Here is an 18,616-nt window from a genome sequence, read left to right as displayed (position 1 = left end):
AGATGGCAAACAGCTCTTGTGAACAAAGACATTAGCCAGCTGTTGTATCTACAACAGCTCATTTTCAGAGGCATCCTCAGCCAGAGGAACAAATGCAACCTGTTCAAAACCTAGGCAAATGCATGCACAATCCCTTGCATTTTGACCTTGTTAGAGACCACTGCAAGGTAACAGCCCAACACATTAGCTAAAAAAGAAAAACCAAACAAAACCCTTTTTGGGAAGTGGATGCCCATCCCTCAGATCTGGATTCATTTCGTCTATGCTAGCCATCAGGCAGCAAGACATTTCAAAGCCCGATTTTTAATCAGCTTTCTTGGAGTGGAAAAGAATCTTACTGCATGAGCACTCAATTTCCCCTCAACTCACATCCTCCATGTCATCCTCATAGTCCATAGCATCCTCCTTGTGGCTGTCGACACGCAGGAAGAACTCGCTGGGGACATGAACCATCTTGCCATTGCAGTCTTGGTACTCGGCAGGCAGAACAGCCATGGGGCTGATACTGAGCGAGTGGCGCATGGTGGGCAACTGGAGCAGCTCAGGCAGGTCCAGGGAGCTCCGGTAGTCCAGGGACTCTGCCCGCCGGTGCAATGAGGGCCTGCTGACTGTGCTGGACTTGGCATCATCGGAGTCATCGTCTGTGCTGCCTTTCCCCTCCCCGGAGAGCAAGGACTCTCTTTCTCCTGACTGGTTCTTCTTCTTGAGGCTCGGGGCTCTTCCCAGGCTATTCCAGCTTGAGCGTCGGCTTCCCCAGTTGCTGCTGGTGCCCCAGTTGGTGCAAGGGGAACTGCGGAGGCTGGACTGAGAGAGGAGAAAGACATTTGAGGGTTTGTTTGCAGGAGGAACTGAAAGGATATGGCATTTTTCCCAGACTGGAAGACCCTTCTTGTTGCAAGAAGTCTTCCAGCTTTCCTCACTGCTCTGATTTCATCATGCCAATGTCTTGAGATGGGAGCCAAGGCACCCAGCTAAGCCCACACTGAAGGTATTCTTTGAACTACACCTGTAGCAGAGCTACCAATCCTCTGTGCTGCATGACTTCCCACTGTCCTGGCAACATTAACTGTGCATAAAAACTGAACCCAAAGACACTATTGCTGAAGTGGCATTTTCTTTCCTCACGTTCAAGTGGTTTCAGCACACAACTTCCCTGGCTTCCAAAGGGGCTCTGGCACCTGAGTCACCCAAGTGTCAGATGGAAATTGTGCCCCTATTTGCATTTTTCCTCTTCTATTTGCTACATAAGGAGGTGGAATGAATGTTTCTCTTACAGCAAATTTCTGGCACTGATCAGTGTGTCAGTGCACTTTGGCTGGTAGGTAGTTGCCAGGATAAGAGCACTTAAGGTCAGAGCAGAAAAGCTAGAAGGAAACCTCCTTTTTTTATTTTTTTTTTAACCTGCATGGCTTCCTCCCAGCACAAAATGAGGCAAACTGCCTTCCTCCTCCTTCTCAGTGTTGGCCAGATCTCCTCTGACTGCTTCATCTTCCTTTGGCTGGTGGCACTGATGTGCTCTCAGAGAAAGGATTCAAATGATGAACAACCCTCTCCAGCAACTCACAATCCCATGAAACCCCAAGGCAAACAACAGTCATCTCTATTTTCTTTTCAAAAGCATTACCTTGACTAAGCAGCTTACCAAAGGGGATAGTGGCCCTGTCTCTGTGTGAAGTGCCTTCACAGTCTGCTGCCTTGATTTGAACATGATATTGCAGTTACAGAGCAAGGGAATGCGATAGATAAGCAGCAGCAGAAATCCACTTTGTCTATTAACTCCAGTCCCTCCGCATTCATGCAGCTGCCCTCCCACTCCCCTGTTGCAGGCAAAAAGCAATCAGCTGCCAAAGCAGTCAGCTCCAGCCAGATCTCTGCTCCATGAGCTGTGCCTGGTGGCAATCGGTCAGCTCATACCTTGTTTCCTCTGTTTCCCCTCCAATGGGGCTGCTGTACTGTAACTGGAGCTCAGCTGCTGTGTTGGTACAGACAAATGTTTCATTTCCCTTGACATAAGGTGGATTCAAGATGTAACCCTAAAACACCGTGGGGGTTTGCATCCTCACAGGAACACTTGACAGCTCCAGGACACCACAAAATGGCCAGTGTGGGTGGCAAAAGATGCCTGCTCCTCCTCAGAGGGGTTTGCTAGAGTAACTGCATGAACTTAAGACTTGTCTCAGGTTGCCAGTGAGGTGGCTGGGCATGGACTTCCAATCAGATATCAGGCAGGAAAACACTGAATCCCAGTACATCCCTGCCTCCCTTCTTCATATGCTCACTGCCCTTGACTGTTGTACTATCCTGCCCCAGCACAGCACACCCATTCATTTCTCCCTCTTGACTCTGTTCTACTCCTGCCTTTCCACATACTTCTCACCTCTATCACCCTCCTTTTTTATTTCCCAGTAACGCGTGCACGCACACACACTCTCATATATCATCTGTGCTGCTTGCAGGCACTTGAGGGAGAGTTGTTAGTAACAGGAACCTACCAAGGACTTCTGATCGTAGCTCAAGGGGTCTAGCGAAGCGTTACTCCCTCTCCTTGAGTCCACAAAAGTGTGCACTGAATCCATGTGTGGGGAACACTTCGGTGTGGGCATTGGTGTGGCAGCAGTGCGCATGATTATAGGAGGTGGCATGCTTCCCCTGCCCTCCAGGTGTCCATTTGGGGTAACAGCAAGTGAGTACATCTTCATCTCTGGACAGAAGGGGAGAGAGAATATGAGGTCAATGCTCAGCTACAGAAATTGCTCTTCAAAACGGACATTGCTCCTTAGGTCTTCTAGGAACTCTGCCAAATGGAGATGAAATGTTGTGGGCAAAAAGATCACCCCCACCACGTTGAAAGGCATAAAGGCAAATGTCGCAACCTTTTAAGAGGCCTTCAGCCCTGCCTGGACTTGGAACTCAGTGCCCTTCAAAGGAAGCTTCTTTTGCTCACTGTTTCTTGGGATTTAGAGTGGAGCTACAGTTTTGGGGGACTGGGAGAGTTTCCAGGGACATTGAGGACTGGCTGAATTCACCCTAGGACGTTAACCTCTTCTCCTTGTCATACAGTCTTGCACAGGAATTTTTAGGCAGTTCTGATGTGCTCTAAGCTCCTTCACGGGGAAAGCACTAAGCAAACATTAGTCATTGTCTTTAGTCATCTGTTCAGGGGACAGGAAATGGAAGTTGCTTTTACACATCCACTCGCCTAGAAGAGTAAACCTCCTGCAACAGAGAAATCTAATGGCACATCTCTGTGGTAACTGCAGAAAGCATCTATTTTAGCTGTATGGCAAATACAGACTGCGAAAACCATATTCACACTGAAGACAAACCAGACGTAACACCTTCAGCCCTGTGGAGTGCCGTAACACTCGAACCCAAAAGCCTAATTTCAAACACATAACTGAAGTTGAACTAGCTCCAGTTTCAGTGGGCTTAGCGGGTTGTGAGTGAGTAACTGCAGAATCAGTCTTAAGGAGGGGGAAGGATGGGAGCATTTGTGACCAGCAGGAAGAAAGTACAAGTCTGCAGTGAGAAATCCAAGCGAGTGCATTACCCCCGCTATTTTTCTTCCACTGGCTGCTTTTGCCTCCTAGTGTGCTTCTATTGTATCACCTGTTTGCACAAGCCAGTTTGGCTGGCTTGTGCACAAATACCTGATCTGCATCACAGAAGTCCATGGGAACACTGCCATTCACTTTGAGGGGTGGTAGATCCAGCTCAAAATTTGCTACTCTGCAATAGATGTTCCTCTTGCTAGTGTATCTGTTTACACACCAACGGCACTATAATAGAATTGTTAATATCCTTATGCTGTTTAGTCACCAGTTGGCACCTACAAGGCTTATGGAGACACAAAATTACTCATGGACGTTGACTGATGGCAAGTTCAGCCCTGTTTTCTGTTCCTGTATTACCTGAAAAGAGGTGACTATTTCTTTCCACTAGAACTCCCTTATTATTTGAAGCTGCTCAGCAAATAGTTGGTGCAAAGCTGGTGCATAGTTGGTGCTGTGGGTTCCTTGCCAACTATTTGCAATGGACATTCATTTGATCGCTTGGTGTTTGGAATCTGTCGCTTCATCCGCAGACTGAGCAGCTCCATCACCTTGCTGTGATCTAGTTTTGTCCCAGCTTCCCCCAAAAATGACTTCTGTGCCTTCCTCAGCTGAATTTCATCTCACCACAACCAATATAATTTCCTTAGCTGAAATGAACCCTGGTTTAGAAGTATTTAAAGTAATCCTAAAAAGAGCCCAAGTCAAGAATCTAAGTACAGAGGAACTAAACTGGCTCCTGTTTACCATCATGCTATTCATTCTGTTAAAACGTGATCCCTTCCTGTCCCCTATCTGGTTGCAACCTCTACAGAGTGAAGGCTGTCACCTACTATTCCATTCCATTATAGTACACTAGTACAATGTGGCCTTACCTCAAATCAACTGCCAGGCCCTCCTGTAACACAAATGAACAGCAACATTTCCATCAATCAAACCTCACCTAAATGCATTTGTGTGAGAAACCAAAAATAACAGATGAGAACATGACTGATTTGAAAAGCTGCTGAGAGGTAGTGTGAGAATATTGCTGTCAGCAAACCATTCTGTGGTAATGATACAGAAGAAGTGATGAGACATATCTAAATATTCTAGTATAGTTTAAATTAGAAAAACATCTGTTTAAAGGAAATATCAATGCTCATTTAGCTTTTCCAACACTTTCTGCATAGCTGCTCTGTTAACATAGCTATCGGATTAATTGCCAAATAAAATGGATTCTTCCACTTTCCCCCATAACTTTCTATGAAACGATGACTGTGGAAGCAGAGTTGTAGCTCTCAGATTCCCAGAAAAATGTAGAGACAAAATCCTACCTGTTGCTCGGAGATCTTTTAGCTTCTCAAAATCATCATCGAAGTTGGCAGATGTCTTGTCCTCATCTGTGTCTGACCTATTGGCATCACCCTGCAGAGCGAAGGATAATTAACAGATCCAATTCATTTAAACTTTAGCACAAAGGCCATTCAGATTACCTAGCAACTCAGAGATACCTCAGCTCCCCATAGAATCATAGAATGTTTTGGGTTGGAAGGGACCCCTAGAGGTCATCTAAGTCCAACCCCCCTGCAGTGAGCAGGGACACCGCTAACTAGATCAGGTTAGTTTAAGTGTGGCCCCAAGAACCAGGAGGGCAGGATGCCAAGTTCCCTCTGACGCTGCCCTGGGGAATGACCCCAGGTAAGCCCCTCTTCCTTGTTTTGCTTCATTTTTGTACTTGGACAGAAAGGATGAAGTTGCGATTGTGATTACGGTTCCTGCAATGTCATGGTGTTGCCTACATTGCACCCAGCCTCACTGAACAGTGTATCCCAGGGGAGAACATGAAAGTGCAGCTGTAATCAGAGGACTGACTATGAAAAATTGGCATTGCAGGGTTCCATATTTGCAGTGTCCATGATACCAGCTGAAAACACTTAGGTTTTAATGTTAAAGGATGTTGAAGGGCTTTTCGTTTTTTGACAGGACTATAAATTTGACTTAGATCTGAAAACCCAGCCCTGATTTGCTTTCTTCATGCTGGCTGGTGATCGAGATTGTATTGGGAAATCTCTTGGCAACACTGAAGCTGAAGCAGAAGGGAATGAGGCCAGCTTGCCTGGCAGCACAGCATCATCTCAGGACAGAGAACAGCCAACCACGCTCAGGCTGGCTTTCCTCCTGGAAGTCCAGTTATTTTTCCCTTTCATACATATCTACCTCTGCTACCCAAAATGATCAGCCTAAATAATGGACAAGCCTGGGACAGATGAGCTATTGTCAGGTTCCCCTCTGCTGGGGGAGGTCTGCAGAGAGGAGAGATTCCAGCAAGCTGTCAGCATGACTTTGGCTTGATCCATCAAGACTGCAGAAAAGCTGTGCAAATTGATAGCAAATGGTTGGATTAAAGCAGCTGATCCCAGAAAAAGGAGCGCAGTTCCTTAGCTGATGCCTGAACAAATCACCATGGTTTCTAGAGACATGGTGTTGAAGTGGCAGTGAACTTAATTTCATCTGTGATGGATTGCTAACTGGTGCAGCCAAACAGACAGGATGATTGAAAGGCTTAAGCTTCCTTATTCGTCTTCTCTGTTTTGGAGCAGAAGCACTAGTGCAGAGTAGATGAAAGATCTGCATAATTTTGGAAGGTTTGTCTGCTTTTTCAGAGCAGCTCTGGGGGAGATTTCAAAATGACGTGGGAACAATATAAGCACAAATATGCAATTATGGTCCTGTTTGAAGTCTGGCTACTTGTTGTCCTAAGCACAACTGTACTAAAAATGGATTTGTGGCCATTTAAGCCTATTCTCTTCTAGGGATACTCCTGCCAAACTTGCTCCAGAGGCAGAGCAGAACCTGAGATCAAGCTGAGACTGTGTATTGTGATTTTTACAATCACAATTTTTAGTGTCCTTGTTGAAACGCTGCTGATGGTTGAGAGCTCAGAGCAGCTCTAACATGCACCCTCTTAGCTGCACAAGTCCTCCAGGAGCCACTCTCCATCTAAGTAAAAGAAACACCTGAGTGAAGGGAGGAGAAGTGAACCTCAGTGCCTTCTGTAACTGCTAAGAGCATCACCCTCTGAGAGGGCAAAGTCAAAGACATCAAAACAAGAAGTTCTGCCATATTCCCAACATACCAACAGAACCGGGGATGACAAAAGCAAACCCAGCTCCACTAATGCTGCTTCCTGGGAGCTGTCCAAGGAGACTGTAAACATCTTTGGTTTACAACCAGAGCTAAGTTACGCATTTATAAGTGCAAGACTTGAATCGAGCCCTGGTAGCTGAAATACAGCCCTGAGAAGGGTTTTCTGTAACACAGCTAATACCTCACTATGAGACAGCTGACAAGCCCATAGGCTTAATGTCAGGATTTATAATAAATGGAAGTGGAGAGCAAAATGTGCCCTGCAAATGTCATGCCTGTGGTTGCTGGCCTTTTCTGAGGCTGCGCTGAGTGAATAATACAAGCTTGGAAAACTACTCCTTATACACATTTAAATCATGGTCCATAACAACTCTGAAAGGAGCCATTAAGCATGAGTGAGAAAATGAATACACTCGGAGAGTATTGCATGAGGCTGCCCATTTCTGGCTTCACACTAGCAGGCGATTCAACCTCCAAGAGGGTGGGTAAGGAACGGGATGTGTACCGTACAAAGATACCTGCAAACTGCCAGGCTGCCGAACGGAAAAAACTTTCTTCTGCCTTAAAGCAATCGGGAACAAAGGATGCAGACTGCTGTACAAGGGCTCTCTGTGCCTAAATGCAAGATTCCTTGAGCAGGAGCACTTTCCGGTCAGTCGGGTCACACATGCTGGCTGTCATCCATTTGGCTTTCCCCTGATACGTCCTCTTTTTCCACAAAGATTAGCTGGTTGGTGGAATTTGAGGATACCCAACACACCTGGCCACTGAATACTCTGAGCTACCTTAAGGCCAACTGTACTGGTTGCTTCTGCATTCAGTTCAGGAAAATCTATTACTGTAGCGCAGACTTTAGCCTGCTATAGCTTGTGTCGTTTTCTATCGGAATGGAGGTCCAGCACAACCACTCTGAATACAGCAACAACTGTCCCAGAGGAAAACCCCTTCTGGGTTGGAAGAAACCAGCTACCACTAGAGCCTGTAGAAATACCAGCAGTTCCTTTGCTCTGGTCTTGTTAGGGTAGTGGCTAAAATGTCCACCTCCATCTGCAACAGGTTGCACTAGAAACAGGAATATGGCAAAGGTGTTATAGTATCCGGAGCAAAGTCAAGAGATGCTGAGATCGGTGCCACTGAGAAAACTACAGGAGTTTGGAAATAGTGTCAGCATAAGCTCTACTCACTGACACATGGAACAGAGGCTTGTTCTTGGGAAAAAACCTTCTTGCTCTTCTTGGTCAGCTTTGCTGGATCTTCAAGGCACGGACCACATTGTACAAGGCATTGAAATGCCCATTAATGTGGTGTGCGGAGCTGTTCATTTTGAAAGCAAGGAGCTGGACTACTTGCGTCTTCTCTGTGTGTGCCAGTGGCACTCACCACCCCCAGCATCCATGGCACAGCCCTGAGTGATGTAGATCAGGGTGGTTGTTTTCCAAACTGGGGCTTGGCTCCTGTTGTTTCAATTAATTTTCCCCTGCTAGTGCCATGAGGAAGCTAGGAGGGATGTTTTAATAATGAATCCATGCAGACATCCTTGAAAGACATAAATGTGGCTGTGCTGGCTTGAGAGAAGGGAATTTTTGGTCCATGAATATTTCAATTATCTTCCACGGTCAGCAAAGGTTTGCCTAAGTGTGATGTAAACATGGTAAATGAAAGCATGACACCATTTCTGGGGAAGAAATGAAAAGCGAAAAAAAAAATCTTTTAAAAATAATATCTTTCTCCTTTTTCCCTTGGGAGCTAAGGCGGTGAAAACTGAAGCCATTTTCTCATTTTCTTTCAGAGCCTGTGTGCCTCTGAAGCCAATCCAGCACTAAGCAAACTCTGCCTTCTGATGGTTGCAGAAATAAAAAAGTAATAATTAAAAAATCCCAAAGCACGATGTAAGCCCTTTTGATGCCACTATTCTTAGCTTTAACTGGGGCTGGATGATTTTTGGTTAAGTCTCAAAATCATTTCCATTTGCAGTAGGACTTTGAAAAAAGTTATTTCTTCATGGATAATATATGTGCACATACGTTGTTATATTTACAACTGAAACAGATCATCCTTGCTTAAAATCTCCCCCAAATGGACTTGTTGCAATCAGACAGGAAGATGGAGAAGAGCAAGATAGGGCAGAGGATGGCTGGTTTCACTCTCTCAGGATGCTGAAAGCAGATCTGGAGTGGTCTTGCCAGTGGGGAGGAAAGCTTAGGAGGCTGCAGGCCCCCACTCACACCAGCACTACACCACTTACGCCACTCACACCAGTGTGGCCTGCTGCTCTGGATCATGTGGCACAGGATTGATTGCCTGCACAGCTGCTAAGGTTCCTGCCTAGTTCAGATCAGGACATGCCATATCATTTTTGACTGAGAAATAAAATAATTTCTCTAATGCTTTCCATGTGAGATGAGATGGAATGCCTGCATTTTTATCATAAATTCCCTGCTCATTGACCTGATACAGACATTATTTTCAGGTGTAGGTAAAAATCTCTTTAGCATTTATATGTCCTACACCATCCTAAGGATGTCAAATTTTAATGTTTGTAACCTTGCAACACAGCTTTTGAACAGCTGTGCTACTAGCCTCAAATAACATGTAAGGGACAGAGTCACAAGGAAAGGCCTGGACCGAGAGGTAGTTGACATCCTACCTGGTTGCCATGACTAGCACTGGGTAGATACATCAAAGGCCTGAGCCCCTCCGTAAAGAAACACAAAACACAGGACATGTGGGAGATTTGGTGAGTTAAATTCATCCTAAATTATTTCCTCTAGGTCACACAACAGACCCTGTAGCAGATCAACCAAAGGGTTGGTCTCCCAAGTTCCACGCCAAATCCAGTGGGCCTTATTTGCAAAGACAGATTCACAAGAGCTTCACATGCCCAACTCAGCTCATCTATACCCCTTAAGTTTAAATTTAGTGCTGCTTGCCTGGCTAGATGTTTGCACTGACATGGATTCATCCCTACACTCTTGCCTACATGTGCTTCTCAGTTTTCTCTCTCCCTCCACTCAGATCTCTTACCTCTGCCTGGAAGCCTTCTACCAGAATGGCAACAAGAAGGTTGAAGAGCACATAATTGCCAAAGGTCATCAGGGCCACAAAGTAGAGTGCTGCCCACGAAGATGTAGATGCCATCCCATTGTACAGGACCACGTTCCAGTCCTCTTGAGTGAGGATCTGCAGAGAGGTGAAAGGGAAGACTCTCTAATTACTCCACTCCTCTCATGGACAGCAGCTGCATTCAAATACTGACTCATTAATTTCTTCCTCTCCTTTTGACCTTTTCTGAGCATAACCATTAGCAGGTCTCATAAGATGAGACAGCAAAACATTCCTTTATTTAGATCTTTGCATGTGAGAGCTCTCTCCTGTCCAAACCTCCCCCTGTCTCTACAGGAAGATCTAGCACACCACTGCCCATAGAAATGACTAGTTCAGATCCTAAATATGGTAACATGAAGGATGCGCTGGGATGAGTCCCATTACTTGGTGGAGGTATTGTCTCCTTTGATAACCATCAGAAGATAACAGACCTGAGGCCAGAGCTGTTGTCTCCTTTTGGGGTGCTCTTTATAAGGCATCTGGATGAAGGAAAGGGTAGGGGACATGATATTTGACAAGATAAATGACACTGGGTGGCTCAAGAAACTCAGGGAAGCAAAGTGGTTTCCATTAGGTAAAAGCACTGACAAGCTGGGCAAAAAAAAATACACATTTTTGCAAAGCCATGTTCCAAGGGACCTTCCCTCAGGGATTCCCACTCTCCTAGCTTTCCTGGGGCTTAAGAAAAACGAATGACAAACTCATGCTCCACATGAATTCGTGCTTACAATGAAAACGGCCTCTAACCCTCCTAAAAACAAGGTAGCTTTGGGGATAGGAACGCAGTCAGCTGCACTGAGTCATGCTACTCATTAACCTTCATGGGATGTAGGACTGAGCCCTCGTGCTCTGTGCCAACTCTATTCCCCAAGGGACTGTTAGAAGAAATGCAGAAATCTGTATTTATGCTGGTAAAATAAAAATGTGAACCTGTGAGACTAATGCTGATTTGTCCTTGCTCCTTCGTAAGACGGAAAACTTTGCAAGAAGTTACATTCTTCACAGTGAAGACTCAGGAGTGGTTTCTACATTGAACGATACTGTGGTGAACACAGCTTAATATTTTTTACATTGTGCTCCACTTGCTGGCACTTGGGCTCTAAAGACTGAGCTTCTAAACAGAAAAGACTAATCTTTATATTTAGAATGTCCTGGAAATAGCAGCTTATTGCTCCGTTGTGGAATATGCTGTAATTTTAAGCACATAACAGATCCTGTCTGCAGAGGAAACACAACTTTACATAAAAAGACTTTCCCAGTATATAGAGCCAGCAACTCCAGCTCTGATTTGTGACAGTATTTGTCACTCCCAGGTAAATGAAATTGCTTGCAAAGTGCATTTTTGGGGCAGTGAAGGCAAGTAAGGAGACAGACATCTACAGAATAGGAGCAGAATGGACAGGAGGCTGCGGGTCTTGATCTTACCGACTGTATGAAAGGAAAGTAAGGGTCTTCTTAGACTTTTCTTTTACTGACAACAGATATGTACAGTGATGATTTTGAGTAGATTGCTCTTCTCTTACAGAGACCAGCTAACTCAGAAACACAATCACTTTGCCTTAATAACTCTACAGTGCTGTTTCCGTCCAAATTTGACACCTACTGGAATATTATTTTTTTTTTTTTTTTAAAGTGAAACAGAAAGTCTAGGTGGTCTACAATAAAACTTCCCAGAGGATCCAGAGCTTACCTGAAATACGGTCACAATGGCCCAAAGTAAGGAATCAAAATTCTTTCTATCTGGAACTGTGTCTCCTGTATCAGTTTTCAGGCTGAACTTGCATCCAAAAAGATGCATGCCGAGAATGCTAGAGTGGGAAAAAGGGAGACGGAAGAAACACATTACTGTGTGAAACACAGTAAAATACTGTAAATTGTGTGTAAAATACACACAATGCTGTGTGAAATACAATGAAATACATTACTGAAATGCAGGCAGGATTGTACCAATTTTTCAGATGCTTTTCCCCCTGCAGCATTTTGTGTGCCAGCAGTATCTCTCGGGAAGAAGGGCTCTGCTCCACCACTGATGTGATCACTGATCAAACCCTGCCATTTGGTTCTTCTGTGTTACATTTCACTAAAATTCTCCTCACTGAAGTCAAATCAGGGATCTCCTTTCTCTAGAAAATGACAAACTATATTTCCAGCTCCCTGATCCAACTGGTTTCCAAGAACAGGCTCCTTAGGAGCATTATAGGGTCAACCATACAGAAGTCTTGGAGTCTGTACAACCTCTATCTTGTATATAACACCAGTAGGGTCCAGTTACTGACAGCTTCCTGAGAGGCGGCTAAACAAACCTCCCAGGAACTCCACAGCAATTGTTGCCCGTTTGTGTACTTCATTCATCTACAGAATTACAGTACTGCATGAAAAACAGACTAAAAAGAGGTAAATAGCCTGTTGAGTGTCTGCTTGTTAGTCTATTGAGAGCACTTCTATCATGTAGGCAGCCTAGCAAATGCAGCGTATCATTATTCTAATCTACATATTACTTAAGCGAGCGGAACAATTAACTGAAGAAGAGTTGCAGCCTCTGGTACCTGAAGATAAAGATGAAGAGCATGAGCAACATGCAGAAGGTGGCTACATTGTCCATTGTCTTCATCAGGACCACCAGCTGGCGACGGAGGGCGGGCATGAAACGCACCAATTTCAGCACCCGGAGCAGCCGAAAAGTTCGTAGCACAGAGAGGCCTCCGTCCGACTGGCCGATGATCTCCCAGACGCTGCAAGGACACCAGAAGAAGAACTATAAACAGCAGTACTGCACTGTGAAAGTCCTGAGCAGGCTGGTTTCTTACAGGATATCGCACCATTTAAGCCCTAAAGGGGTGGCTTATTTGCCTGCTACTTTCTTGCTTCTGAAAAACATCTTCACTTCCCAGTTGTGCAGACACATGTGCTCATGCACAACCTATATCCTTTGTAGCTGGTCTCTTGATTCTTTAATTCCCTTGCTTTCTGTGGCTCTTTACATCACAGCATGTCTCCTGCTAGTCTGCATCACTAATATCCAGAGGAATTTACATTTGTCAGGGCGGGTTGGTTTGATCAGGTCACAGACTGGCCTCTGTTCTGGGCCTCTGCTGCTCCTCACTTCTCTGAATCAAACAGATGGGCCAAGTGAAGCCAAGAGCACTATCCTGGTTTACACCCTCTGTGTCTCCCTTGACTTCTCTGCCCCAAATTACTGATCGAGGGGTGAACAGCACTGCTAGAATGAACCCCAGCAGAGAGACGTGCTGCACAAGCTTCTCACCCACTTGCTGTGATATCCCCAGTTTAGGCTGGGATAGTGTTCCCCTGGGGAAGGATAGCAGAGGAGTGCCCTCTCTTACCCTCTTGCTTGCCCTATTCCAGCCTGAGTTATATGTTAATTTGGGAGAGGGAAGGCATGCTGCTGGGATACAGACACTCACAATACTCCTTTCCCAGGACCAGCCATTCTGCGCTTCAGTGGAAAATTGACCACAGTGCCAGATGTATGGCCTAAATAGACTCTGTTCTCCATCTGCCAGGTCCATTTACTTTGGACAGCCTTTCTAATGACAGGAATCTAAAAGGCCAGCATAATTATAGCACATCATAGCCAGTGAGCCCTGGATTAACACATGCCACGTCATCCCTGTTCCCTGTCCCACTCCCCAACTGGTTTGAGCCCTCGGCAGAAAAGCCACAGTGGAGAAAGAACTGGCAGTGACCTGATGACAACTATGATCCCATCAAAGATGTTGTACGGGTTCTTGATGTAGCCGAAGAGGCCAAAGGCAAGGAGCTTCAGGAGCATCTCCAGGGCAAACATGCTTGTGAAGACGATGTTACTGATCTCCAAGGCGTTGGTCAACTCATCCGGCTATGGGGCAAAAAAGCAACATGGTCAAACAGTTGCACAGACGAAATGGCTAAAGGCTGGTATGTTCCTCCCACTCTGGGATTTGCACTAATGATGCACAAATGCTACATCTTCCCATGTTCCTTCCAGAGAGCCATGGAGGCAGATAAGTGTCTGAGAGGAACAGCAGACAAGCCTCATGGACAGTCCCTGTGAGTCTTACTGGAAACACAGAATCCCAGCTCATTTCTGGAGCTCTGGAGTTCTGCAGAACAACTACGCCCAATACATGGGCCCAAAAAGCTAAAGCTATGCAAAGGAGAGGGCTCATTCACTGTTGCAAGATAGAATTATCCAAGTACATGGCTAGTATGGCTTGTAAGGCTTCTATATGGACTTGCGTCGGTCAGGCTGTTTATATTGCACTAACCCCAGCAGAGCTTTATGGATACTGCTATATCCAAAGCAGGACCACTGTCAATACAGCTTAGCTCTGTTCATATACAAACAAAGCACTTTTCTTGCAGACATCTCTTAAGAGTATTAGGAAAACAAATAAACACTGAAAGTCAGTAGGTTCAATAGTTTTATCTCCCTTGAGATATTTATCTCCCTTTGGAAACTGTCCCCCAAAAACCCCAACACGATTTTTCCTTCTGAAGTCCTGGTTAATAACGTACAGCAGATTTTGTTAGGATGACAGCAGTACGGCCTCAAGTGTCAGGATTCCCTCCAGGATCAGCGTGGGTTTCTCCGAGTGTACAAGACTGCCTGCAGCTGAAAACCAGGAATTGATTTTTCCATTCCCCTCCTCTATCACCAGCACCAAATTACTTTAGGTTACAATCTTGCTTTTCAGACAAAGCCTTAGATGTTCCTTTCCTGGGAAGCGCAGCAATGTCTGCCCAGCGCCCAGGCTCCAAAACGTGGCACAGCAAATGCAAAGCTGGGATGGGGTTTGTTCACTTACTGGAGCTACTCCCTCAAACAGCACCAGGCTCTGCAATGCGCATTTCTAATGCTCAAGGCCTGTTCCTTTGCAAAAGAAAAGGAGACTTTTTCATTTCCTCCGTGTAATAATATTGTCTAGAAAAAGGTGTTATTTTCATATCTGACTCATCTACTGACTGATAATAGCATCCTTTATTCCCCATCCGTCATTAGAGACTATGTTAAAAGTTGGCAGCTTCTTGGGGATGTTGGTGCATTATTTGAGGCTCTGAAGGGAGAAGGCCCTTTTAATACTGTGGCGCAGCCACATTTAACTCCACACTCTGCAAACCAAATCCTTGGCAATCGAAGGAAAGAGTTAACTTGAATGCAGGAAGAGCCCACACTACTACAGGCAGCGACAGTCTGTGGGCTGCTAATGAACCATCATTCATAGGCTAAATTACTTTATGCAACAGACTGTCTTTTGCTCAACCATTTATCCAGGAGAAAGAGCACTAAGAGCCTCAGTCCTCATGATTATAATCCATATATACTAATTACTAAGGGACACCAGGGGAAGGACTGTGCAATTTTCAGTTCTTTAGTCTCTAGCAAGGGTCTCTAGCAAGGCCCAGATGGCTGCACAGTGCATCTGAACAGCACGATCACCAAGCTGCCCTCCTCACACCTTCCTTGCTGCAGGGATGGCAATTCCCTCCCTAACAGCAATCAGTGCTCGCCCGTGCTATTCCCTTCCTTGAAGATGCCAAAATAACCTGGGCAGAGGTCTTCCCTTTGCAATGAAAACACAGCTGAAGAAAAGGGCCGCTTTAGGATGGCATCTAACCAGCTCCCCAACATAGACTGAGCCTGAAATAGCCCCGCGGGCTCCCAGGCGCCTGTCCCGCTGTAAGTCACAGCGGTGATGGGACACCATACTCGCAGTGTCCTCCAACTATTTGTCAGGAGCAGCATGTAGCTGGCACGTTCGGTCTCCCCTCAGCCAGGGTTATACAAGGGCATTCTTAACAAGAAGCAAAATAACTTGCTAAATTCTTGCATCCCTCCAGGCAGCAGACTGAAGGCTCCTTGGGACAGGGTGTTCATGGCAGGCTGAGGATGGCTCGTTAGCGTGTTGAGGCTGGGAAATTAATGACACAATCATCAGCATGGAAGATGCAGGAGTTGTTCTGTAGCACTTTCTGCTACATAGAGAACCTGCCCATTGCAACCTACGTTACCTTGTAGTCTGCAACACAGCAGCAGTCTCATCCGTTAAGGTAAAACTTATTCCAGAGATCTCCAAGTTCACCTTGCTGCTGCCAGACGAGCTGCCAAGAGTCACAATTCTATCATGAAAATCGGGATAGCTGGCGATCATTTCAAAATCCCTAATCCTGGAGTTATGTGAATAGAACAAGACAATCTCAGGGGTCATTACCAAAAAAGTCAGCATCCAGCCTGAAAAGTCTAAGCCGAACAAACTTAAACACACCCTCGGGCAAATAAAAAGAATTTGTAAGTTGTTATTCTCTAAAATCTCATGTTTTCTAAGCCAACCTGAAGATCTTTCTGTGGCCTGTTGAACTCATGGCATTGCAACCAGTTAATCTGCTGATATCATTGCTTGAATCGATTTGCCAATTTCCTTCGATGATTTGGTGTCCTTATTGCTTACTCTCCAGCGCCGCAACTTTCACTTCATATACAAATTTGGAGAGTGCAGGAGAAAAGCTGCAGCCACCTCTCAGGGGAGGGGAGAGAGGGCACGAGGAAGAGGGAAAGGAGAGGACGAGGAGGTGGCCCAGATGAGATCATCAATGGCTGTGATGAGGAGCTGAGCCAGCAGATCGAGATGACAGGGGGATGCCTGGGCAAGGTTGATGGACAGCAAGCTGACACTGCAAAGCCAATCGTGCTTCAGAGAGCTTCGTTATCCTTTAGTGATCATATTTGGTGTATGGCAGAACTAGTTCGATGACGAGGACTGCTGTAATGTGAGACGTTTGGAGCGCAATCCTGCAGTGACATGGAGGCAGGACCCACTGGGCAAAGACAAGGATGGATAGCCCTGCATGCTGGCTATGCTGCTGATGTGAGCTTTTGTATTATTAGAGTGGAAGCTGAACAGCAGACGAGCCAAGCATCCACTGATACAGCCTTCAAATGTAATTACCTTCTTTCAACACCAACTGGAGCCTAGAAAAGAGCCTGCCATAGATATTTTTATGGCTTATGAAACGGTTTGTTGCTTAGAGCATAATTCACGTCCCACTTCTCTCGCTCCCTGATGAGCAAAGATCTAGGAGGAGGGTCAAGGAAAACACTTGAAAGCCAGGATGGATTTGGCCATTCCCCTGGAGTCAGCCACTAGGAGACACTGTTGTTTTGTTCAAATTGAAGCCAAACCCAGAGCAGGAATTTTTCCAGAAGCCTTTTTCTCTGGGAAAAACAAAATGTTGATTTGCTGATAACAGAACTTTTCATGGCAAGGATTATTTTTGTCAAACTTCCTGGCTGGAAAAAAATGAAGTTGCAACAAAGCTTTAAAATTGCTGCAATGTCTTGTTTTGACCTTCGCAGAAAAAAGAAATTTCAGGCTTTTTGCTTGAGACATGGTTGTGTCACAAAATGCAGCTTCCTTTCTAGCAAGGCATGGTTAACAAACAAAGGTTGGCATCAAAATGATGCACTTCCAAGAGAGTAAGTTCTGAAGTGGTATTTCTTTGCTTTTTGCCAAATATTTTGTAAACCTTAACAACTCTGGCAAGGGAAACTACTTTCTCACCACAGTGCTCCGAACTGCATCAGTGAAAACTTCCTTTTCAAATGACAGCGAGAGAGCATGAACCCTCATCAGCTTTGGATATCTCCACATCTTTTGCTGCTGCGATGACTGACCTCAACATTGGTCCAGGTTTTCAGAGACAGGAGAGGCCAAATGGAACATGGCTAAATGGCAATCAGGTGGCATTGCATGAGGCTACAGAACACTGAGGAATCCCCACAACAGATGCAACGTGGGAGATGGTGAGCAATGTTGTCACACTGGTATGAGGGTCCACAGTGCCAGATTTGGAGGCTGGAATGGGAGCTGCCATGCTGGAGACAGTGAGGAAAAACAAGCAGAGAGAGTGGTTTAACCCACAAGTCCTACTGGCAGGTCCCAGATTCAAAAAAGGTTCAGATCCGAGTACAAATGTTACAGATTTCAGATTCAAATAAATCCTCATACTGTGGCTGCAGGACTAAGTTTCCCACCATTCAAGAGAATTTCCAAGACTTCAGCATCCTTGAATAGGAATTTCAAGTAAGTTAGCCTTGACTCTAGGTAAAACACATCCCAGGAAAGCACAACCACCTCTGCTCACTTTGAAGGCCATATTTATACTGTGGAGTATTTCGGTGATTCAAAACCATGTTTTTATTAGGGACAAACCTCAAACGTTTCAGCAGTTCATTCTGAGTTCAGATAAACAGACAAAAAATCCTTTTCTAAATAGTTTGGGTCTGAAAACCTTAGAAGACTAGTCTCTTTCTGAGAATCTGATACTTCTGGTTTTAGCAAGACATAGCACAACCCCAGAGCCTTACTGGAATCAGGAGGAAGTCAATAAAAGAAAAAGCCATAATGGTCAAACTACTGATGGCTCCTACAGGCAGAGGATGAAGAACAGGAGTAGGACTCAGCAGCCCTAGATTCTCTTTGTGCAACTGAATTATTGCAGCTCTTCAAGGAAGTTGCTCTCTCTTTATGCCTCTTTTTCCCCTCGCCCGTCTTCTACCTTGTCTCTCTTGATTGCTGTATCCACAACCACCTATTTTACCTATAGCTTAGGTTCAGTCACCATCAGGAAGGCACCATGCTTTGGCTGGGGCACCTATTTGCTCGGATACTGAGTAGAAATAATCATACCTGCATCACACTGGAGAAAAGGGCTGTTAGACACCTGGTCCCTCCTGATGAACGAACAGGGAAGGAAGTTTCCAGAGTAAAAGATTTGCTTTGCTTCATAAATCCCCCCCCCCCCCAAGCCCCAAGCACCCGCCCGCCTCCTCC

The 18,616-nt window shown here is 45.4% G+C and overlaps 1 protein-coding gene across 1 annotated transcript in view; it reads right to left on the bottom strand.

Annotated features, from left to right (window-relative positions):
• Window positions 1–18,616, bottom strand: part of LOC104135730 (voltage-dependent T-type calcium channel subunit alpha-1H) — a 126,499-nt gene that overhangs the window by 41,459 nt on the left and 66,424 nt on the right. The window contains 7 exon segments of the mRNA XM_035889125.1: window positions 370–804; window positions 2,493–2,701; window positions 4,868–4,958; window positions 9,705–9,860; window positions 11,476–11,593; window positions 12,332–12,517; window positions 13,493–13,644. Coding sequence (XP_035745018.1) covers window positions 370–804; window positions 2,493–2,701; window positions 4,868–4,958; window positions 9,705–9,860; window positions 11,476–11,593; window positions 12,332–12,517; window positions 13,493–13,644 — 1,347 coding nt within the window.

The sequence above is a fragment of the Egretta garzetta genome, unplaced genomic scaffold (assembly GCF_000687185.1).
Source record: "Egretta garzetta isolate BGI_Z169 unplaced genomic scaffold, ASM68718v1 scaffold42, whole genome shotgun sequence".
Taxonomy (NCBI): Eukaryota; Metazoa; Chordata; class Aves; order Pelecaniformes; family Ardeidae; genus Egretta; species Egretta garzetta.
Note: the sequence above shows the minus strand (reverse complement) of the source record. Positions and strands in the feature narration are given on the sequence as shown.